Genomic DNA, 25642 nt, shown 5'->3' with positions numbered 1-25642 from the left:
TTAAATTTCTTGTGTGTGTAGCATATTTTGATTGTTCATTTTGCTTGTATTTCACTATTTTGTGATTTATCTTTGAAAACCTCCATAAATTTTTTAAAAATTATAAACACCCAATTCACCCCCCCTCTTGGGTGTAAGGTGCCATTGTTTACACAAAGCTAACATCCTCTTTGATTGGATGAGTTTTTAGCTTCACCTTTGCTAACTAGCTCCATGTTTTGATATCAACCACCTTTTCCTCTTCAACCATATCCTCTTCCTCTTTGAGAGCCTCCTCTACTTGACTTGCCTTTCTTCCCTTGTAGTGTTAGATTTGTTTGCAGTGCTTGTTCAATGAGTTTATCATCTTCCTTTAATCTCTCCTCATACCTTGAAGCGACCCCATAAGCTGCTCCATGATCATTTGCTCCAAATCATTCGATTCTTCAATGGCTATTGACACCATCTTGTATTTTGACTCCAATGAGCTCAAAATCTTCTCCATGACCTAAACATCAGTGATGTCCTCTCCATTTCTTCTCATTTGATGGACAACTCCAATTACTTGTGAAAAATAATTGGTCATCAATTTCAAACATTCATGGCACAAAGTCTCAAACTGAGATCTTAACCTTATCAATTCCATTGAAGGCTTTTTCAAGTAAATCCCATGCTTCCTTTGAAGTTTTTACCAAGGCAACTAAGAACATCGTCTCATCAATTCCTTGATAGATTGTGTATAATGCCTTGTTATCTGTTTTTGGGAATTTTTAAGTGCCTTCTTTTCCTCTTGATTTAAGGTGGCTTCAGCTTTAGTGTTAGCTGGCTTGTCATAGCCATCTTGGACAAGCTCCCATGCATCAAGTGATCCCAAAAGAGCCTTCATTTGGATACACCAAACATAATTTTGCTTGGTGAGCTTTGGAGGTTGAAAGCCACTTGTAGCCATTTTCCTTTTTTTCCTTTAATTTTTCAATTCAAGCACCAATTTTGACTTTTCAAACCCAAAATTCACAACTTCGATTTCTCAACTTTTGGAGTCAACGATTAAAGCTTGTTGCCACGACTCCACTTCTCCTCCTCTTTTTAATTCTTTCTTCCTCCATCAATATCCAAATATCTCCTGCACTTTCACCAAATTGCCTTTTGCAACTACACAATTATTAAGGCACAAACACACTTTCTTTTAGCCAAAGCTTCTTAGGCTTTCCGAAGCTCCCAAGACTTATGCTTCTTCTACCAAAGCTTCAATTAATTCGAGGCTTCCAAGGCTTCAATTTCTGTGGCTTTCGAAGCTTTACTAATCAAGGTTCCAAGCTTCCTAGGCTTCCTTTTAAAGCTTTTGAGGCTTTCTTTAAAGACTTTCGAAGCTTCTAATTTTCCTGCAATGCTTCTACTTTCCGTGGTTCTAAGTTTTTGAAACTCCAACCAAGACAACAGATTTTTTTTTTTTTTAAATCTGCACACCACAGGTTTGTCTCCTTTGTTTGGGATTAATAGTGACTTCAAGGTCTTAATGAACGTTCCACGGCTTTGATACCACCTATTGGAGTATGTTGTTACTCCTTTCACACTCTCATAAACACTTGTGTGCATTATGGATACAATGGAGAAAAATCTCAACTCTATTTATTGGTGAGTTATCTCAAATGATTGATTACTAAGCCTACTCATAGGAAAAACACTAATCAGGAAATTAAATAAAGAATAATAAATTCACCCTTATCTTCTACTTGGAGAACTCAGCAGATGGTTTTGAAATCCCAGGGGCCTTCTTGATTTCATCCTCCAAGAATCTGATTCTTTGTTTCTATGTCCTCTACACCAAGCTCTTCATTTTCTTTTCTTCCAGACTCATTAGTCCTTCTCGGTTTCTGTGCAAAGGTTAATATCCAACAAAAGGGAGCTAGTAGAAATGCCATCATTAGATTCATGAAAATTGGACTTCATAGAACTAAATTATTTTGAATCTCCACATTGCGCTTCTATTTATTTCCCATAGTGCTTTGATGGATGACTTAATGATGGAGATGAAGAATACTAATTTAACTTTATTTATGTAGAAACTATAGAGGATTGGGAATATTTTCCCTTGATTTCATTACCTAGTAGATTGTAGTCTAGTCGGGAAATGTGAGCATAAAAATATCTCATAAGTGTAAAGATTCTTCATATTTGAATTATTGATTATGAAATATGGAATCTTGGAGATTGAGTTCCTTTCTTTCTCTTTCTTCTCCTTTTTGGGTCCCATCTCTCCTCCATTTCTTTTCTTCTACTACTTATTGTTAGATCCCACCCCCAACCAAAAAAAAAAACCATTTTGTCCTCTATTTCTGGTCTTTCTTTCCCCTTGCTTTCTCGTCTTCTTTGGTCTCATACCAATTCAGAATCAAAGCAATGTTTCTTCTTTTCCTCTCTGATTCTTTCCACTTATTTATCTCTCTATGGCACCGGTACTAAGTACTTTATGGTTCGGGGCTTTAGCAGGTCTATTGATAGAGATTAATCACGCTTTTTCTGGATGCATTGACATTCCCCTTTTTTTCATTCTAGTTATTAACATGGGAAGGAATGAAGAAGATTCGGGATACAATCAAATATCTGTGTGACTAATCCCTCTCTGCCCTTTTTCTTTTTTCTCTTTTTTCCCTTTTTTTTAGAAGAATAAGGGAGGAAAGAGAGAATAAAAGTGGATTCAACATTACCTACTTGTCACCCTAGTGTGCAAGGCTTGTAATGTTACAAGGGTCAATGAAAGGTCATTTTTTGTATACAACCTTGGCACTCACTCTCTCTCTCTCTCTCTCTCTCTATTTAAGCAATATTAAATTTAATGATTGAATTATGTTTTGATTAGTATGATAGGTACAGTTCTTTAATAATAGTAGCAATGTCAGCAAAATATTTATTTTCCATTTCCTTATCAAACCAACAAAAACAATGGTTCTCCTTTTCTAAATGTTAATTGCTTCCAAACAGAAGAAAAAGGAGTTCTTTAATAAATCCTTTCTTTTATTTTCCTGTTTTTGAATCCAATTCTGGAGGCTTTTGATTCCAAAGATTGTGTGAAGTTATTTGAACTCAATATTGTGTTCAAGTCCTGCAATTGACTAGGAGAACAGGAAAAATTAAATGCAAAGGAAATCACTTTGTTCTGATACCACAGGAAATAACTTTCCCGTTCCCCTGTAACACCAGGTTCCAAACAAAATATAGAGAAGCTCAGACTCAGTTGCCAGATTTTATATACATGTGCACAAGGCTCCACATAATTCAATTAAGCATAAAGAACATTCAATAATTAGGCATCAACCAAGTGATTATCACCAGAGAAATATGAAATACCTCAGGCATTTTGATGTTGAGATCTTCAGAAAGTTGGTCAATTGATGTGTTTGCATCCACATCATATATTCCCTCTGCTCGCATTACAATATAGCCAGTTTTTTTCTGGATTTCCTCCTGTTACATTGCAACAGAACAAAACTATCAATAAAGATCATAGTAAGTCTAGTAATGGTATTAAGGAAGCCAATACATCTAAACCCATTTAAACACAAGTTTTAATAATCACTAGAGTTTCATCTAATGTTACATAAATCTTTTCAGGTGGAATATGTCAACAGTTTTAGTCTTCAGTTTAATAATCACAAGAGTTTCATCTAATGTTGCATCAATCTTTTCATGTAGACTATGTCAACGGTTTTAGTCTGCAGCACTGGAAACCTTATTCCCGGCAATTTTTCTCGTGCTATTTTCTTTCTGGAGGTGCTGCTACTCTCTTCCATTCATAAAACTATGAAAATCCACGAAGTGATATCTGAAACAGTTGAAACATGATTTGGACTCTAGAAACTGACGGTATCTGATCCAAAAGTTTTCTTTTCATAATCCGGGTTTCAAATTATGATCTACGCAAGTTCCTGGATTTGGTGAGCCCAAACTTTTAAGGCCAAAATCTCACTATCTAAAACAAGAGTTTTCTTTATTAGCCAACAGATATGAAATAGCCTTAAGTGTTAAACTTTACACTTCTTAACAAGTACTGCTATGATCTACCAAGGAGTTAAGGTGGTTGATCTAAAAAGAAGATAATATCAGTAAGAAAAGGATTACAATATCTTCAAATCGCATGATAAAAAATCATAAAGATCAAAGGAACCTCACTTTTGAATCATTTTCATCAAAGATTTCTCCAACAATTTCCTCAACCACATCTTCTAAGGTCACTATCTGCTTCATCCATGAAACTTGAGAAGTTTAAATATTCCGAACAAGAAAATATATACAGACACAAACTAAAGAAAAGATTAAAAAAAAGGCCACATCTAAGACAAAAACATAGTACACAACTCATATGGTTCCAGAATCAGGGCCTACACATACCCCAACAGTCCCACCGTATTCATTAAGAACAACGGCTATGTGAACCTTCCTGATGCGAAACTCTCTAAGAAGGTTCCAGACTGACATTGAATCTGCAATGTTGATAGCAAAGTTGTATGCTTTTATTTATTTCCATGACTGTTTATAATATCAAAAGAGGACATTGAACAGAAACTTGACAAAGGAAATCTGTCATCCTCAGATGAAAATCTAACAAATATCACAAAAACCGAATCAAATATCAAACACTAAACTTTTGGAGCTTGAAACTGATTGATATACCTCAACTTTCAAGGGATTATGAAATGCATGCAATATACTGATTTGAAAACCTTGAATTACAAATACTTGGAATTTAGTTTCTGCCCTATCTTTATGAAGATCACATCTTCCATGTTTCAAATTTCATTTCCCTTTGCACCATTTTTCTTTAGCAGTTAAGATGGTCAATAAATGACAAAAGGATTGACATTGAAGACCTCGGGGGCAATACATTAGGTGATAATTGGTTAATTGTAATCATATGGTGTGTAACCAAATATTCAAGGGTGGCTTAGCAAGTGAGAGGTTAGGACTGTCAAACCAACAGTTAAAGAGATTTGCTCATAAGATGAGGGTGGTCTGAACTGAGTTTGGACATTATAGTGGCAAGACAACCACAGAAGTAATTGAGACATTAAGGTCTAGAGAGGAATCAGGAAATAATGCCATGATTTACCAGTGGAAATAGTCAAACAGGGAGTGTCGAGTGTGGGAGGTCTAACTTGAGATATCTTCTCTTTAAATTGGTGGCTTAGATGGAGGAGAAGCATTAGTTTGCCTATCGGTTCAAAATAAAGGGTAATTGAGTTGGGGAAATCATGCACTTTCATCTGTAGAGAAGTAAAATCCTTCAAATTTAGGAGATCCATATTGGCAAACAAATTACTATAGCATTTTCTTAACCATCTAATTAATTTTCAACATATATGGTCTCCATGTTAACCATTGCCTACATACCTAGCACGGCAATGTATAGATACCTAGAAACTAACTACAATCTACTGGGCACTTCAATTTTTCAATAAAAACCAATGGCTTAAGGCACCAAAATAATGCACATGGAAATTTACCAGGGACAAAATATGCAGGTTTGTGAGCCATATCTCCGACAACAGAACTTTCTAGTAGCTCCCCCTTCAAAATGAAATAGATTATAATTCTGCAAACTATAATATTTTCATGCATAATTAGAAAAATATAGCATCAGTAACTTAAGAGAGGAAAGAAGAAGCAACTAGCTGACCTTCTGAACAAAATCTAGAAGATCCATAGCATAAGCAATACCCACTAAATTATCAACCCGTTGCTCAAAAACAGGCACCCTAGGAATGTGTTCATAAAATTTTGAGTATGTAGACATGAATTAGTATATAACACATACAAACAAATACTGGGTTTCCATACCTGGAGTACTGATGAGTCACCCACAAGTTGTGAAAATCAACAAGTGTTGCACTGGCATCAATGGCAACAACATCCACAAGAGGTGTCATTACTTCTCTGACATGTGTATCTTTTATCTCCAACACATTTTCAATCATATCCTGTAAGAGGTATCTCAGAATGTTAGCTGTCACACATGAAAGTAGAACAGTTAGATCTCCAAAACCACATTGTGGAAGGTACAAATTGGTGAGAAAATACTGATGCAGTCAAGATAAGGGAACACGTCAAATAAATATTAGTTTTATGAGATTCAGATTTTAATTTTAACTTATATGATTAGGGTTTTTGCAATTTTTTGAATTTAATAGATTTCGTGATAGGATTATTTTGAAATAGTTGTACTTGTTTTGAGATTTTTAATCCACTAATATGGCTGTTGGGTGTAATATAAAAATATGACAGTTTGAATATCATTAATTAATTGAGAATACTTCTCCGCTCTGGTTCTTCTTCATTTCCCCAGTTGCTTGTCATCTCCTCTTCTTTAGTTTCTTCCTTCCTCCTCCTTGGTTCATTCCTATTCTTGTCCCACATCAAATTTGATATCAAAGTTTTGGTTAAATCAAGTGGATAAACCGCCAGGTGGTCTTTAAGGGAAAAACATGACATATTACTTTCACTTGCACAGGTAGTTAATTGATTTGTTCTGTTACCTGATCTTCTGTTACCCAAACTTATACACCAATTGGTGTGATGGAACCTAACCAATTAAAAGTCTTTACCTAATAAGTAGTCTGTAGCCCAACATAGAAACTTCAAGCACATGCTCAATTGGCCTAAGTGGTAACCCCCAACAAGACACAAGCTCAGCAGGCAACATTGAGTGCTAAGCCTGAGACCATGGGGATGAATCATCACTCATCATAAGCAGAAGACAGTGATGTGTTTCACAGGGTGTTGCATTGATATTCACTTGATGACATGTAATTCTTCCCACTCTGAACAAGTTGGCATGGCCATAAGATTTAGGCCACCACTTATACGCATATATGGCTAGCAACAACAAAAGATCAGCCAATTACCCACCTTACTGTTAGGGTTATGGTTAATTAATTGGGAATTGCAAGTACATTAAACTCAAGGTCGAGGTGTTTTTTTTTTTTTTTTTTGACAAAGGGAGACTAATGTAATCAAAATAAGTGGATCCATCAAATAAAAATCAGTTTTATATATTAGGATTTTAATTTTATCTTTGCATATGTGGTTATGATTTTTGAATTTTAAATTTTAATAGATTTTGTTACAGAATTATTCTGAAAGAGTTCTAGTTAAAGATTATTTAGCTCATAGATATGGCTCTGTAATTCAAAAATATGATTGAGCTTAAATGAAATTAATCAATTGAGAATAACTACCCATTTATCCTCTCAGGCTCTTCTTTCTTCCCTGGTTGCTTTCGTCTCCTCTACAGATTCATGATTCCCCTTCACCTCTCCTCCTCCTCCATTTCTTATCTTCTCCTTCTTCTCCCACATTAAATGCATTTCTTCAAGTTTATTAACAAGCTTCAACCCCTAATATGTGTGAAGTTCTAGCAACATATATCATTTCAATTTAAGAAATATATCTTTTGACAAATGATTGAGAAAATATTACTGACTTAATGTAGGTGAAAAATCTTCCAACCCATAGTTTAAGGGTGTACCAAAGCTTTCACAATCATTTAGTTGAGTAACAATATAAAAGCCAAGATGTAAAAGCAGTTCCACAACCATAGGCCACCAAACACAGCAAACTATTTGCACCATGCATACAACATAATGGAAGTTTTGTTGCCATGTTTTTCAAATAGAAAAATTTAACTGCAATTCAATGACATTCACTTATGGAATACATCCTAGTTACTTCTAGTACAAATTCCCAATTGGAACAATTTCATTAAATCTATTTAAGTTAGAACTCATCTGAAAAGTTTCAATTACAAGTCTCAAATTGTAGAAGACTAAGATCTCCATGGAAACTGTTATGCCTAGTAATCAGCCCAGGTCTACGAAAATCCAAGTGGTAGAGCTGCAAATGATCAGGTCACTTGCAAACCAAAACCATCAAAACCAAGACCAAGTGGACCAAATGAGTCAAAAAATCCAAAAGAAGGCCAAACAAAACATGGAGACCAAGAAACTCAGCCATGACCAAGTGGGTACAAGGCCACTTGGTCATGAGTGGCCTTCCTCTCACCAGCCCATAAGAAAAAACAAACCTGAAGCAAGTCATGTAATAAAGCACTAGAGGCCACAAAAGGGGCTCAGGACAAGAAGATTGATGGACGGAGAAAGAAGAAAACAATAATCGAGAGGGTATAAGGCCACTCGGTCATAACTGAGTGGCCACTTTCCCCTACTTAATCATGTGGGCTAGATTCACCTCCTTGCTACCTCAAGCCTTATCACACCCCCCGGGCACGAGACTCAACAATTCGCCTCCCCCAGAAGCCTCTCTCGACATGATTAAGAGACCCGTCCAAGGCAACTCACAGGTTGCTTGGCCATACAAGACCATCTCGTGAACCACCTAGGCCCAAGAGCCTCTCTCCAAGACCCTCCCACCGGTGTTGTTGTTGCGAGTACGTGGGATAGGGCGTACAATGTCTACCTGGCTTCAGTAGGGTTGCTCCGAGAGGAATGCTCCGGAAGGAGGGAAGTTGGTCCGGGTGGAAAGATCCACCGAGAGGAAGGGTCAGCTTCAGATGGAATGGTCCATCGAGAGGAAGGAATTTGCTTCTGGAGGAAGGGTTCTCCGAGAGGAAGGCTTTGAGTGGAATGGTCCACCGAGACCGAGAGGAAGGGTCGGGTCGGTTTCGAGCGATTCCACTCGGAGCCGAGCCTTCCTCTCGAAGCAATTTCCTTCCTCTTGGTGGACCATTCCATCCGGAGCCAACCCTTCCTCCCAGTGGACCATTCCACCCGGAGCAACTTCCCTCCTCCCAAAGCCAACATTCCTCCCGAAGCAACCCTATTGAAGCCGGGCAGACGTTGTACACCCTATCCCACATTTCCGCATTACAAATTCTAATTGTTGTATGTTGGCAACAACAGGTGTGAAACCTGGTTAAAGAATCTCCCAAGATTCCTCAAAGATGCCTCTAATATTCTTGCTTAAAAACGTGGGGCCACCTCCTCACTCAAGTACAACCACTCTAATACTGAACTCTCTCATTGAGCTCTAGCATTCTCAAGAGACTAACTTAGGCATCGAAGGGTTTACGTAGGGATACTCACCCACGCCCTTAACCGGCTTTTGTCCTAGTAGGCCTCTCGGTCATTTGCAACCCAATTGGTCATTTTGAACCCACTTAGTCATCTTGAAACCACCAGATCATTTGGAGGTCTTAGGATAACTTTGAGGTCTCAAGATCATTTGGAATCCTCGAGACCATTTTAAGCTCTCGGGATCGCCGAGAACACTCAGGATCGTTGGGAACTCTCCTAATCATAGGGAGGTCTCACGGAAACTCAGAATTCTCTAGATGTCCTGAGGCTCACACACCTTCTCGCATTATAAATTTATTATTGTATTAAGGCAACAATAGAAACAATTGTAACATTTACCATCCATTCTAAATAAAAACAATGCAACAGCCAACAAAATAAATTTCTATTACCTTTGACAAGATCCAAAAGGCTCGCCTATTCTTTTAGCTAACCCCAAAGGGCAATGACAAGGCTATGTTCAGTTGATTTTATGAAAAATGAAATGAGAACATTTCCAATTTGGTTGATAAATATTAGAGCTAGAGAGATTGCTTGCAATGTTACATTTTTAGGTTGGGAAAATTCCATAGGGCACTCTTGAGATTCAGCGAAAAACATAGTACACCCATGTGTTTTGGTAAATAACAAGGACCCCCTTGTCTCTAAAAATTGGGGGAAAAAAACTACTTTTCCCCTGCTTTTCACTCCCCCCTCTATCTCTCTCTCGGTGGCCGAACCCAGTGGTGGGTTCAATGTGAGAGAGGGTTAACCACCACAACCATCAAAAGCCCATTGCAATGGGGTTGCAAACAGGGAATGTGAGGGAAGGAGAGAAAGGAGATGAGAAAAAAGAGTGGCACATCACTGTTGGAGAAGGCGATCATCCATCGCCCATGGACAACCTTTCTTTGCAAATCAAACCCCATCGATGGTTTCGATTTGCAAAGAATTAAACCCCTCTGAGAATCAACCCCATTGTTGGGGTTCGATTGCAAAGAACCCATCAATGCGAACAGACATTGGGCTAGAACAAGACCTTTCTTTGCTTCTACTTTTAACATTGGTTCTCAAAAATCTCATCATCAACGATGGCAGATGCTTCTCAATTCTACTAGGACTTGACATGGGTTTGATCGGAATCTTCATCTTCTCCCTCTCTTTGTAAATTTCTATAAGAGATTGGCGACTAGGAGACCATGCCCTGCAATTTCATCTCCTCCTTTTCTTGTTTTCTAATTTATTGTAACTTCTTAAGCTTTTTTGTTTTGATATATTGGGTTCTAGAGGATTCGATTCTCTGCAAATTAAACCCCACATGTGGGGTAGAGAGAGAGAGAATTGGGTTTTGGATTTGGAACCATCATCGTTGGGTTGCCTTCAAAAGGCAGAGAGGAAAAGCTCTTCCATGGCAATCTAATGAGGTAGAAAGTAAGATGTAGAAGGAGAAATATATAGGAGAGAAGTACAACGAGGTAGACATGGCTCTCTGATGGTGAGATAAAGAGAGAAAAATATATAGGGGAGTGAGAAATTCAAGGATATTTTAGTTATTTTAGAAAATTTAACAATGCTAAAGTAGGAACTTGACACAAAATATCTACACCATGTATCCTGAGTAAAAGCTCTGATGAACGGAAACGGTTCGAATACTGTTTTGGCAATTTCAAGACGTTTGGGTGGAGTTCTCTTTGTATTTTACTTTTGAGTTTTGTGTTTTGGGTGTCTGTTTTGAAATTTTTGAAAACACATTCTTTTTGTTATTTTGAAAAACTATTTCTTAAAACAGAAAACTAGAAAACGCGTTTACTTTAAAATTTTAAAAACAATTTCTTTTTTGTTATTATGCTATTTTATTTAATAGATTTGATTCAAAATAAATTATAGACATTTATTAGTAAATTGTAAATTTGATTCAAATACTTTAAACTATAAAATAAATAAAAAAAATCTTAAAAATATCATTAAAAAAAATTAACACAAAAAAATCATATCACATTCAGTTTAATATTTAAATAAAATAAAATAAAAAATTAAATAACACACAAAAAAAAAAAAACAAATCGCAAAGGAGGGGAGGAGACCATCTTCTTCCATCTCTTAGGGCTGTCTGCGCGTCCCAGCACCACCGCCTATTCCTTTCACCGCCAGCCACCTCTGTTTCTCCTCATCATCATTGCCGATCGCCCCATCTCCTTCCTCACCCATCATCGCAGCGAGATCTGTTCGAGAGGAAAGGGGGGAGAAGACCAACGCCATGGCCGAGAAGGAGCAACTCAACTAGTCGGCCATGGCAGTGGCTTTAAACCATCGAATGGCGAACGATAACGAAGAACAACAATGATAACCAAGACGATTACCCACGATGGGAAAGGTAGCAAGGCCCATGTTCGCCGGTGACACCGATCAGATCTAATTTCTGCCATGGCGTGAACAGAGGAGATAAGAAATGAGAGAAGAGAGAAGAGATGTGGGTCTGCGTGGAGGCGGTCGACGGTGGCTTTCGGCCATGGTTCATGGCAACGACGAAGATCGCGGGGTGATCGATGGTCGATGCTTGAGAGAGAGAGTAGAGAGGAGAGAGAGAGAGAGAACAGAGAGATCTGTTCGAGATTTTGGGGGCTGGGGAGTAGGGGTGTGAGGGGGATGGGGAGAGGTTGTTTTTCGTATTTTTCAATTTTTAGTGTATTTTCACTAAAAATGCCCAAAACAACAATTCGTTGTTTTGGGTTTTCTTTACAAAATTTTTAGTTGTTTTCGAAAATGCGTTTTTGAAAATAGCAAAGTAAACGTGTTTTCAATGTTTTGAAAAACTGAAAACGAGTTGAAAACGACAAAGACAACAGGCCCTTACTATTTCGAAAACGTCCAAGACAACCCGAAACGTTTTTTGGGCCATTTCTATAATTTGCAAAACGTTTCGAGGGCATTTTGCAAATTACAAAAAATTGTCAAAAAAGCATTTTTGACTGGAAATGCGTGTTTGGTAACCAATTATGGTGCTTTCGTCTATAACCACCGATAATATACATATATATATATATATATTACCTTCTCTTCTTCAATCTTTTTCACGCCGTCTGTCCTTTGACCCTAAATATAATTTCCATTTATGAATCCCAAAGATCGCCATTGTCGTTCCCTCGCCAATTGCTTCTTGCTTGCTCGGTGCTCGTGTCGCCGTCGATCGAATCTTGGTCTCGTAGTCATCCCCTCTCTCCACCTTTCCCTCTCGCACTCACTATCGATTGCTTCTTGCTACTCGATGCTCGTGTCACCATCAATCAAGCCTTGATCTCAAGGTCATCATTCCTTCTCTCGGTCGTTCCCTCTCGCACTTGCCACCGATTGCTTCTTGTTGCTCAATGTTCACGTCGTCGATTGCTTCTTCCTTCTTGTTTGTATTATCTTTGAACTATTTTTTATAATTTTTTATATTAAAAATTATATTTACAAAAAAAACCCATAAATTTTTTTAATTTACACTTAACCCTGTGTTTCTATTTCCTACTGTTTTGGAAAAATGTAGTTTCCCCGTTTCCGTTTCGTATCAGAAACGTTTCCCATTTCTTTTTTTTGTACAACCTACAGTGAAAGTAAAGAATAGTTGGGCATCCATTACATCCAAGTAGGAATTTGACCTTAAGGATGTACATTGCTCTATTCTTTTATCCCTTCAATTCTTGTTAATTTTTACGATTGGAAGGAAGAAAGAAAGATCATGAGTAGCATATACTTTAGAATATTGCGAAGTTATTGTTGTATTTAAGAAAGTGGACTCAAGCTCAAACTAGTCCTAAGAAGAATGAGCCCAAAAAGAGAAGCTCTCGAGAGGCCTGATAGGTCTCGGTTCATTGGACTTATCAAATAAGGTCCAAGAGGCAAGGGTAGGGTTGTAAATTGGTTGGCTGGCATAACAACCAGCCACGTGCATAAGGGATAGAGTGGGGAAATTGCTGGGTTGTGTAACAACCCAGTAAGTGTGCGTAACAGAATGCGGTTGAGGAGGAGAGAGGGATATATGTAGAGGGTGAAGATATTGGGAGGGGGGAAAAGAAGATTTTGGTATTGAGTTCTTGGGAGAGTTAAGGGCCTCTCGAATGCCTTGGGTTGTGCTTGTTCTTGACCGAAAACTCTGATAGCCATTGTTAATTGATTACAGTTTGGATTTTCTAGCTGGGATCCTATCAGGCTATCAAGACCCTCCCAACAAAATTGTCCCCGGGAGACTCCTAGGTACACTCGAGAGACCTTCCTAAGGGCCTCTCCAGGCTACCTTGGGAGACTCTTGAAGATCTTTCTCAGGTACCCTTGGGAAACCCTCTTGGAGACCTCTCTAGGGTCCAAGAATGTGTCAAACCCACATCTGATGTCTCTATTTAGAAATCTAGAATAGATGGTCCAAAAGATGTAGATACTCCTCTGTCACTGTCCTAGACAAAGACAGTGAACTTCCCTTGACTTGGTGTGATTCAAGGGGAACTAACAGAGAGAATTGGGTAGGGAGGATAGAAAGAACAAAGGAAGAAGAGAGAATTGAGTGAGACGATAGAGAGAAAATAGGATAATTTTGTATTCAGTCTTTTCATGCTTTCTCCCATAGAATGGGATGAATACATATAGGCGTTTAGTGTGGGAGTGGATACAGCAAATCATCCCCCCTCTAACGGTTACAACAAACTATTTTGTCATTTTCCTAAGGCCTTACACGTGACCCTCTAATCTAACGGAATTTGATAGCTAGAATATAAATGCAACAGTCAAAATAAAAGAAATACAGCATCGCATATTGAATAAACAAAAATAAGACTGAAATTAAATGCAAAAAATAGCCATAGTCCTAACATCCTCCACTTGCCAATTTCGATCTCTATAAATAAGAGATGATTCCTCCAATCAAGGAAAGACAAACTCTACTCAAACTACAATGTTCTTGTTTTTCCGCACTTTTCCATGGAGACTAACTTAAGCATCAAAAGACCCGTGTGGGAACATCCCACGCACATAATTGCTTTTGTTGTAGCCTAGCACCCAAGATAGTTCCCCCTGGAGAAGTCCCCAGGAAGATGCTCGAGAAGCATGCTCGTGGCCAAACAAGCGTTTGTAGAGGTACCTCCTTCCGAAGCTAAGGGAAAAGCTAAAATTAATAATAATAATCATAAATAATAAAAAAGTAAAGAGGCAAGGGCAAGGCACAACAAGGTAGTGCTTGTCCCCTATAAATAGGGGCGGGCATCCTTCCTACGACCTTTTTGGCCACGCAAGGCCCCCTGCACGCACAGAAGACACTTTTGCGTGCGCGGGTACAGAAGCCTAAGCCCTACACATGCAGAAGGCTCTTTCACGCATGCAAAAGGCCCTTTCACCTACTTGCTACCTAGCCCCTGCGCACGCCAGTGGCACCCCATTCACACCCATGTGGCACATGCCACACTTGCTGCCATGCTATGCGTGCCCCACGCATGCCCTCTTGTCACATGCTACTGCATGTCCGCCGCACACCCTCTAGCAAACGTACCTGTGTGCCTTCCCATGTTGTGCTAAGTGCCCCGCATCGTGCCACGAACTCCTCCTTCACAAGCACTCGTAAATGACCCTCCTGGGCATCCGCGTAAGCATCAGGTGACCTCCCAGGTCACCCGAAGACCCCCAAGATCTCACCCCTCATCACCTCATAACGATAAGGCCAACATCTTAAGGTTCTCCTTCCTCCTCTCAGGGTTTTTTTTTTTTTTTTTTTTTCTTGGGGAGGGGGGGGGGGGGGGGGGAGACCTAGGTCCCTTTATAAATGCCTAACCCCAAGACCATCAGATGCAACGGGAGAGTCATGCACTCCCTACATCTGCGTGTCACGTGCTAATCACATCGTTCGACCTCTATAAATATATATCGCCCATCAGCCTCAAGTAAGTCATTCCAACCACATAATCTCTCTATCCTTTTGTGTCACTCACCCGAAGAGTCCACCTATGTAGTTCACTCATATTACTCACCAGTGCACCTCCTCACAATGCACTGCGTATTACACTCAAACATATTACATCACACTACATCTTTACTTCTTCATAACTTGTACAGACTTAGGTATTGTAGGGCCCGTGTAAGAGAAATCCTTGCATGCCTTCTAACTGTCTTCTGCTTTGCAAACCCTCTAGAAAACTCATCCACGAACTCAACAGGCACCCTCTAGAGACCCATTTGAAGCACCCCTACCTCTTCGGTGCTCATTCCTCCTGCTCCTCCGATGCTCCACCCTTCCGCTTCCCTAGTGAACAGGTCGAGCCCCCAACTGCCAATCTCCTCAAGCAATTTTTGGCTCTTCATTTTCGCTAAGCCCTAACAACTGTTTGCAGAGATTCCCGGACATATAAATTTTAATTGTTGTATCCCTGCAACAATAGCTCTCTCTTTTGCAAGTCTTCCGGAAACTGGAAGCTCGAGATGGACACTCACTTGTAGCTATAAATTTATTGTTGTATTTAAGCAAAAATAGTTATAATAATATTTACATCCAACGATGTTTTGAATATAATGCAACAACCAATATTTGACGAAAGAGGTAGTAGAAAGTAGAATGATGAATGAAGTTAGCATTTTATGTTAGAAAAGTCCAGAAGCTGCTCCCTATAATTTATATCCAGTTTCAAACAAAGAAAAAGCATGGACAATAGTAGCTAAAATAAGCCTATTCATTTACCTGTTCTTCCTCTTCTATAGCCCCGCTCAACTCTGCTCCTCGCAACATCAATTTCAATTCATCCTCAGTAACATATGGTTCACTAGTACCTCAAATTTGACAAGGTCCACTGACATCATTATTTCATAGCCACAACTTCAAGAAAAATTTATCAACACTAATATTGATAGATTCAGAAAAATTTAGCCACATAGACCAAAGGTAAGCATAACCAGAACAGCATATAGGATATGGAAACATTACATGATCATTATTATAAACAGCAGACAAACGGCAAAATGACACTCATGTTCCTTGCAAAAAATGGCTGACATAAAGAAAATGAACATCACCATTGTTATTAGAGTCATTACTGAGGGAAAATATTTGTTTAAAAGTTTATGTAATTGGACTTTAACTCAAGTCTTTGCAGCCTAATGATCTAAGAACTATCCTCTAAGAGGGAAAAGCACAAGTTGAGAAAGGCTCATTAGTGATTGTTCAATTGCACCATTGACAATACCATATTATGCATGTTTCAGCTCTCCTGTGGTTTATATTCACTGCACATGACTTGTGATGCTAAAATCACGTGAAAACTGCCTCAGAACCACTAATAGTAGAAATTTAAAGGCAACAAAAGTTGAGATATTGTCAATAATGAATTCTCTAAATCATGTCATTTACCAGATCCTTAATTTGAAATTTTCCTATACAGTCAGTCAACTACTAGTAGAAAGCTAAACAATGTGGAAACATAAGCAATTAAACAATGGATACTTAAGACCAAAACAGTTCCAAAAAGAGTTACTACAATACTCAATTTTTAAAGAGATACTATAAGTAACAAAATAAGATGAGAGATAAAAAGAAGTCTGTGATAAGCGCACCTTCTTCCTTTCAGACCGAGCAATTTTAGCATTCCCATTGATAGATACGTAACAACTCTTCCCACAGGATATAATATTACGGAAAGCCACGCCACTGGCCTTACCTAGAGGCATTACAAGTGGCACAGGTTAAATTAATATAGGAACACAGGCTGAAAATGGCACATTTGTCAAATAACAGACATGTATACTCTATAATGGTAACCAAGTAACAACTCTATCCGATCTTTGACTCAGTTCAAAAGAAAGAGGTAACTACTGGACTTACCACAAATCTAGCAACCTCAGTGGGATTATGAACTGCTATACTTTTTGGAGTAATTTCAGTGAGAAGCAAAATGGCAACCTGATATCATCGGGGAAAAAATTATCTGGTTTAATTACCTGCAGAAGCAATATAGAAATATGTTTTTGCATGTATGTGTACACAAACACCAGGCAAAATAAGTTTATCATGCCTAGGGTTGAACAGAAATCAATAAAGCATCTCAAATTTTCCATTTTTGTACAATTAAAGGAGTTGTCAAGAAGATTCATTTTGAAATCATAATTTAATGGCTCATCATATTACATTTCTAAGGAATTAGACTTATCTTATTTCTCATATATAACATAGAAGAATAACATCTGCTTATTTATAAGATGAATAACCTAAAAGAAAATTAAAGCATCCAGCTGGCCATAACCTAGATGAGAAATAAAGCATCTCAACTTGTGTTTATTTGCATGTTTCCAGATCAGTGAATTTTGTTGTTTTCGTTAACAAATAAACCAACCCAAATCTTAATCCTTCTTTTAGTATAATCAGGCTAATGCTTAAATGAGGAAGGAAAATGCATCTCAAGTGTGTGAGGGTTAGACATGGACAAAAGCTTCTAGGCTTACAAACAAGTTTCCTAAACTTTGCCCCACACAAGGTAAAAGAAGAATAACCAGGTTTCATTAGTCTCCTCTTTGATGGTTCATTACTCTTGTACTTGAAAAGAAGATTGCATAAAACAGATTAAAGAAATCTGCTTCACGCTGGAAATGGATACAAATGAAAACGGATGGAATTGAATGCTGTAATTTCACATTTATTTTGTCTAAATGAACTTAACAAATCTAGAAGGAACCTTTATTAGAAACAGGAAAATGGTAATACAGAGAGAAAACTGTAGAAGAAAACTGAAAACTTGGTATCTTTCCACTTCCACTTGATTATAGGAGAAAGAAATTAATCAAATCCCTATAACTAAGAAAAAAAGGAATCCTAACTACATCAATTACTAATTTACATCAATCAATCAATCCCAACAATTAAGATTGATTATAATTAATCCCATAGATTGAGGGATTGATTGGGATTGGTAATCAATCCCATAGATTATGAAATTGTTACAGCCTTTAAATCTACAAAATATTTGACCAATCACAGCCTTGATTTACGACACTCCCTCTCGAGCTAGTGAATAAACATTGTCCATTCCAAACTTGGTTGTAAGCTTGTAAAAGACCTAACTATTGAGTCCCTTAATTAGAACATCAACTAGCTATGATTTGCTTGGTATATAAGACGTGCAGATAAGACCATTGTCCAATTTTTCTTTAATAAAATGTCAATCCACCTCAATGTATTTTGTCTAGTCATGCAACACAAGATTGTGTGCAATGCTAATGGCTGACTTATTGTCACAATAGAGCTTCATAGGATCTTCTCACTTGAGTCTTAGATCTTCCAGAATAATCTTTAACCATAATAGTTCAGTCATGCTGCACAGGATTGTGTGCAATGCTAATGGCTGACTTATTGTCACAATAGAGCTTCATGGGATCTTCTCACTTGAGTCTTAGATCTTCCAGAATAATCTTTAACCATAATAGTTCACATATCCCTTGTGCCATTGCCTGAAATTCTGATTAAGCACTTGATCTGCCCACGAAAGATTGTTTTTTACTTCAAGTAACTAAGTTTTCACCCAAGAAAATACAATATCCTGAGATAAATCTTCTATCAATCACTGAGCTTGCATAATCTGCATCAATGTAGGCCTCTAGAGTGAGCTTGTCCCCTTTTAGAACAGAATTCTCTTTCCTAGAGTACCCTTGAGGTAATGTAAGATTCTGCAAACTACTTACACGTGAAGTTCCTTGGGTTCATGCATGAATTGACTCACTATACTCACGACATAGGCTATATCCGGCCATATGTGAGAGAGGTAAATTAGCCTGCCGACTAACCTTTGATATGCCTTTTTGTTTGTGTTTCTATCTCCCTTTGCTTTACCAAGTTTGTGATTAGGGTCAATTGGAATGCTAGATGGTTTGCAAGCCATTTTCCCCGTGTCTCGTAAAAGATCAAGGACATACTTGTGTTGGGATATAAATATCCCCTGTCTAGACCATGTCACTTCAATACCTAGGAAATACTTCAAATTTACTAATTCTTTGATATCAAACTACTTAGTCAAACATCTGTCCAAGTTATGCCTCTCATTTTCATCATTTTCTGTCACTATAATATCATCAACATAAACAATAAGAGCTGTGACAAGATCTGAACCTAAGTGTTTTATGAATAGAGTATGGTCCCCTTGGCTCGGTTTGTAAACCATGGCCTGCATTACTTTGGAAAATCTCCCAAACCAACCTCTTGGTGACTGTTTTAGGCCATATAGTACCTTCTTGAGTCTACAAACCTTAGTCCCAAATCTGTTTTTGTTGAATCTGGGGGTATGTCCATATAAATTTTCTCCTCGAGGTCTCCATGCAAGAAAGCATTATTATTCGCATCAAACTATAACAAAAGCCAATCAAAATTAACTGCTAGGGATAAGAGAATTCTCACCATGTTCATTTTGGCTACCGAGGCAAAGGTTTCTTGGTAGTCTATTCCATATTGTTATAACTAGGACTACAACGGAATAGAATCTTGGAAGAGATTTGCCTTTTACACACACACAACCCTCTCGATTTGGACACAAACACCACACCTGAATAGAATCAACAAAAACTATATAATCAACAAAAATAATAAATGAAATCACAGAATCAAGAAATGCAAACCAATCAACCAAATGAACACAATATTTATACTGATTCGGTTCCCTTTGAGGAAACCTACATCCAGTCTTCAAGAGCCACCAAGAACAATCTTTATTAATAGAAACTTGATCAGTGCAACAGTCTTCCTTTTCTCTCTTTTATCCCGAGTACATCCCAATTGTTTTCCCAAGATTACAAAGCTCTAGCCTTTCTCATAAACAATCAGCACTTACACACATAAAAAGAGAAATCTACGTCTCTTGCTACCCCTTGCCCTCTATTTATAATAGTAGGCGGATATCAAAATTAAGACTATTAAATATTTACAGTTTAACCCCCCAACTATCACTAATTACATATTGATATATAAACTTCTATTTAATACTTCATTGGCCCTCAAAATTCACTCCTTTCACTGATCTTCTTATCCTATACTCTAGACAACATTTAACACATATGTTTTGAGTATAACCCTTAACTACCAACCTAGCCTTGTATCTTTCAAGTGTCACATCTGCTTTATACTTGATTGTGAAGACCCATTTGCACCCAACAGGTTTCTTCCCTTTTGGTAAATCCATAATCTCCCATGTATTATTCCTCTCAAAAGAGCCTGCATTTCAACATTCATGACATTCCTTCAATTTTCACAGTTTGAAGCCTCTAATAATGTGGTAGGAATGGATACTGTGTGTATGTTTGTAAGAAAGCTTCTATGAGATGGAGAGCATCTTTTAAAGGATACAAAGTGAGAGAGTGGATGTCAGGGATGTTTTGTGCACTCTCTAATTCCTTTCCTTAATGCTATAGGAAGGTCAATATCAGCCATGGAATCGACATTAGAAGGTGAGTCAATAGATGTTACCTCATTTCCACACATTGGAATTGATGATAGGTGTAGCCTTGGTTTGGGTTCTAGATTATTTCTTCTTGAGTAAATCTGGAGAAACTATTTGTCAGTGGTGGTCTCCTCCCCAACAGTTTGGAGAACAAGTTGGAGGGAGGATTTAGGTTCATGAGCTTGCGAGGCAAAGTCAAATGTAGGTTGTTCAAGTAGAAGTTTAGGAGCTGGAGCTGGCGGCAGAAAGTTAGGAAGGAGCAACTCATCCTTATCTTCCACACTTGAGATCTCTCTCTGAAGAGAAGGGTGAGTAAAATAGGGTTCAATTTCAACAAAGGTAACATCCGAAGAAACCAAAAAATTTTCAGCCCGAGGATGATAGCATTTGTACCATTTTGTGTAGAAGAATAGCCCACAAAGACACACTTAAGAGCTCTAAGATCCAACTTCCCCCGATAAGGGCTGTGAACATGAACAAATGAAACACACCCAAATACTTTAGGAGTTTAAAAGAACAGGATAGAAGCGAGATAAGACTGCCATAGGAGTTTGAAAATGTAACACTCGAGAGGGTAATCGGTTTATGACATGAGTGGTTGTGAAGAGAGTTTCTCCTCAAAATTGTTTACGCACATTTTTGTGAAACAACAATGCCCTGGTAGTATCTAAGAGATGGTTGTTTTTTCATTTTGCAATCCTATTCTGTTATGGGGTAGAAATACATGAGGATTAGTGAATAACTCCCCGTTGAAAGATATAGTGGGAAAGGGTTTGGTTGAAATAATCCCTTGCATTGTCTAGCCGAAACTGTTTGATTTGTGCCCCAAATTGATTGTGGATCATAGAAAAGAAATTGGGAAGAATATTGCTCACATTAGATTTAGATTTAAGAAGAAAGACCCATGCAACCCTCATGCAATCATCAATGAACGAAACAGACCAACATGCCCCAGAAACATTTGGAATGGTTAATGGACCCCAAATGTCACTATGAATCAATTCAAAAGGAGTAAGACATCTGTTATTTCTAGCTGGAAAAACAACACGTCTATGTTTAGCAAACTCACAGACATCATAATAAAACTCTCTAATATCAAGATTTTGAAACAATAAAGGAAACAAAATTTTAAGAGTAGAAAAAGCAAGATGTCCCAGCCTATAATGGTGTAGCCAATAGTGTCCCTAGGAGGGGGGGTTATGTGGTCCTAAAAGACATGTTAAAGGTTGCTTCCACCTGTCAATAGGTAATTTCTCAAGATAGTATAATATCTCATTCCTTAGCATGTCCAATCATTAGTCCCAAGTCCTTGTCCTAAAACCAATAGCAAGAAGGAAGAAAAAAACACTCTGCAATTAGTGTCATAGGATAGCTTGGATACGGAGATTAAGTTGGTGGATTGGACAATTTAGACACATGAAGGACATTTTTTAGGGTCAAGGAAGGGCTGATTTTGATCTCTCATATTCCAGTTACTGTGATCAAAGAACCATTAGCTGTAGCAATTTTTTGATTGCTAGAACAGGGTGAGTATGAAAGAAAAAACCAAGAGGAAGGAGTCATATGGTTTGTGGTTCTAGAGTCAATAATCCATGAGTTTTTAAGGGATGTATCAAAGGCATTTAAAGCATATGAAATTGGGGTTTTACCTAATTGTTGTAGTAAGCATGTACCTGAAGAGGATGATGCCTCAACAGTACTTAAAAAGTACAGCAGCCTTTCAATCTCCTCCTTGTTGAATTCTTTTGGTTCATGGGATTTTTTTTCCTCTTGTGGAGTTGTCATATTAAATTGCCCCTGGCTCCTATGTTGATGTTGTCCACCTCTATTTCCCCATTCCTTGCTTGGTGGCTTTCCATGTAGCTTCTGGCGCATATCCCTAATATGATGTGGTTTCTTACAGAAAATACATAACATATTCTCACAGTTGTCATTGCCCATGGATTTGAGACTTGTTTTTCCATTTTCTCCAAGTAATTGGTCCTTCTTAAACCCACGATTTCCTCCTCCTTTTGCCACCATTGCTGAGGCCTCAACTAGTTTGGGGTCCGACATGACACCCCTCCTGCTTTCCTCAGCTATAATAATTGAAATCACTTCACTAAGTGAAGGTAAGTCATCTTTGCCTAGGATTTGAACCCTCACCTAATCATACTCCACATTTAAGCCTGCAAGAAAATCATAGGTATAATCTTTGTCTATAAAAGCCTTCAAGGTGGCTGCATCATTACTGTTCTTCAACTCAATTACCTTGCCATAGTCCCTTCAGGAAATTGGCATACTCAGTGAGTTCTGTTATCTTGCTTTGCTGCAACTATTTTGGTCTTCAACTCGTAGATATTGGCTGCATCCTTCACCTTTGAGTAGGTTTGTTTGATAGACTCCCAAACCTCATTTGTTGTCCACAACCATGCAATGATCATGGAATCTTCTTCATCCTATGCCGCATAGGCTGGATCTCCCTTCTTTGGTCCAATTCCTATAATATGGTTAATCTTCCATTTCCTTTTTAAAATGGTTCGAATCAATTGAGACCATTTAAGATAATTCCTTCCATCCAACCAAGAGGCGACATTGATTTGTTGCAATTCTCCTGACGGCTGAAGCAACATGGGTGCTGGTGTTTCCCTTGTATCATGGGAATTAGCTTCATCAGTGGCGGCTAACATCTCCAGTTAATGGGAGGGGCCAAGGGAGGAATGGGAAATAACGCACTATTGCAACAATGAAGGCTGCTCGTGATGGCTGTAGTAGCGGATAAGGCTGGGCAACAATGAAGGTTATTGGTGATAGATTGTCAGTAGCAGTAGAAGAATAGTCGATGATGAAGGCTTAGAAATAAGAGTCATAGGGTTTCTTAGGCTCTAATACCATGTAGAAGAAAACTGAAAACTTGATATCTTTCCACTTTCACTTAATTACAATATATATAGGATAAAGAAATTAATCAAATCCCTATAACCAAAAAAAAAAAAAGAATGAATCTTAATTACATCAATTACTAATTTAAATCAATCAATCCCAATAATTAAGATTGATTATAATCAATCCCATAGATTGTGGGATTGTTACAGTCTTTAAATCTACAAAATATTTGACCAACCACATGCATAATCATAGCCTTGATTCACGACAAAAACCATAAAGAAAAAAAAAAAAAACTCACTGAGGAGATCTTAAGCCACCTCAATTATCAAATGGTTATTGGTATTTTCAGTATGCAAAAAGAATTGATGCTAGATAAAGTGAAACATACCAACTCTGTTGAAATAAGGTGGGGCATTAGCTCAACTTGGCTCTACTTTGAAAAACCCATAGCCTAGCTTTTATTGTAGGTTGTGATTGGAAAAATTAGTATGTCTCTTGCCACCCTTATAGTGGCTCTTTCTATGTTGAGGACAACAAAACTATACTAGTGAGAATTACATATAATTTTTATGTTTTGGGTGGTGGTGATAATTCAGAAACATATGTAAAACAATGAGAGTAAAAAACAAAATTGAGATAAATCTATAGAAAGTGATGTGTCATAGGCAAAAGCCTATTAAAAGATCAAAAAATTCCAAAAGCCCAAAATAACTTTTGGGTAAAAATGTGTAAAATTCCCCTTGATTTGGGGAGGGGGCAGGTTCTGAATAAAGCGTAAACCGGATAACTCCGACATTCGAAAATCCCTCCAAGAGTTCTACAAAAAGGATAAACATTATTCATAAGAATCCTAATTCTAGTGAAAAATGGAATATTAGGATAAACACTATCCATAAGAATCCTTCTAATTCTAGTGGATCTCGAAATGTCAAGATAGACATTATCCATAAGAATCTTAATCTTAGTGGATCCCATAATGTCAGGATATATATTATCTATAAGAATTCTAATTCTAGTGGATCCTGGAATGTCAGGATAAATGATATCCATAAGAATCTTGATCTTAGTGAACATTAAAATATTAGAATAAACATTATTTGGAAGAATCCTCATACTAGGGATTTGGGAAAACTTTATGCTTCTCTATAAATAAATGAACCCTTATTCCAAAAAAAAGTATGTCTTTGATACTGGTTTTAATATGGCATTCAAGTTTTCAGTGTCTGACTTAAGCATTAGAGTGTTTGCGTGGAAATTGCCCTACACCTTCTGATCGTTCTCTTTTTGCAGAGTCCAAGCTGCTTGACAATGACGATTCTAGTCAATAAATTCATAGTTGTGCTCGAGCAACAACAACTGACGTCGTTTGTGAAAAACGTTCAAAAAGTCTAAGGATACTAAAATAGTTCAAACAAGATCTCAAGCCGCATGTAACAAACAGGACGAAAAGGGTCCTAATGTTGATAGCCCTCCTAATACTAATTTCTAGAAGATTGTCCACTAAAATTCTAACCCAGACCGTTGTGACCAAGATGACTTCTAGGAGCCCAAAACTAATCTCCGAGAGATTGTTTGCTAAAATTTTAGGAGCCCAAAACTAATTTTCGGGAGATTGTATGCTAAAATTCTAGGAACCCGAATTGTCGTGACCAAGATTACTTCTAGGAGACTGATTTGAAGAATCGAAAATGCACCAACAACGAAGACCGATTATTAAAATCTCTGGGTGACGAGGAACCGATAGATCTGAAAGATTTACCTCTGGGAAACTAACATCATCACCAAGAGACCAAAAGTTAATGACTTTCGAAGGCTGCAAATTATCTCCTGAAGACCGAAAATTAAACTCGACACTAAGAACGACTCCCACAAAAAACAAAAATCAACCTCCAAGAGAACAAATGACACTCTTCAGGAAACCGATTCAAGAAACCAAAACAGCTCCACGCGATAAAGGACTTAAACAACTAAAATCTCTAGAAGACCAAATGAGAGACTCTCCAGCAGATTAACTGGGAAACAAAAGAATTTGCGGGATTAATGCTTCGAGAGACTGATTGGAAGACGAAAAATGTTCGAAAGATGAGAATTGACGAATCAATCCTTCGGGGGACAAATCTGAAGAACAAAAAAGGCTCAAACGATGAAAGATTAAGGGATTAACTCACTAGAGACCAAAAATTAATTTTCAAAAAACGTTCCTCGGAGCAACAAAATAGACTTTCAGAAGACCAGAAATCACTTCTAGGAGACTATTTTGCAACTTGAACAGTGAAAGGCACACCTCCAAGAGACCGAACA

The 25642-nt window shown here is 37.9% G+C and overlaps 1 protein-coding gene across 2 annotated transcripts in view; it reads right to left on the bottom strand.

The window, feature by feature from the left end:
• LOC127811424 (DUF21 domain-containing protein At1g55930, chloroplastic-like) overlaps positions 1 to 25642 on the bottom strand; it is a 42922-nt gene that overhangs the window by 10699 nt on the left and 6581 nt on the right. For both annotated transcript variants that reach the window (XR_008025683.1, XM_052351283.1), the window contains exons 4-12: positions 16879 to 16956; positions 16611 to 16714; positions 15742 to 15823; positions 5815 to 5954; positions 5654 to 5732; positions 5481 to 5544; positions 4369 to 4460; positions 4150 to 4215; positions 3328 to 3444 (exon numbers count right to left, since the gene is read on the bottom strand). Coding sequence is in view for 1 of the 2 variants with exons in the window: in XM_052351283.1 (XP_052207243.1) it covers positions 3328 to 3444; positions 4150 to 4215; positions 4369 to 4460; positions 5481 to 5544; positions 5654 to 5732; positions 5815 to 5954; positions 15742 to 15823; positions 16611 to 16714; positions 16879 to 16956 (822 nt within the window). In the remaining variant the exon portion in view is untranslated. The remainder of the gene's footprint in view (positions 1 to 3327; positions 3445 to 4149; positions 4216 to 4368; positions 4461 to 5480; positions 5545 to 5653; positions 5733 to 5814; positions 5955 to 15741; positions 15824 to 16610; positions 16715 to 16878; positions 16957 to 25642) is intronic.

This window comes from Diospyros lotus, chromosome 10 (assembly GCF_014633365.1).
Source record: "Diospyros lotus cultivar Yz01 chromosome 10, ASM1463336v1, whole genome shotgun sequence".
Classification (NCBI taxonomy): domain Eukaryota; kingdom Viridiplantae; phylum Streptophyta; class Magnoliopsida; order Ericales; family Ebenaceae; genus Diospyros; species Diospyros lotus.
Note: the sequence above shows the minus strand (reverse complement) of the source record. Positions and strands in the feature narration are given on the sequence as shown.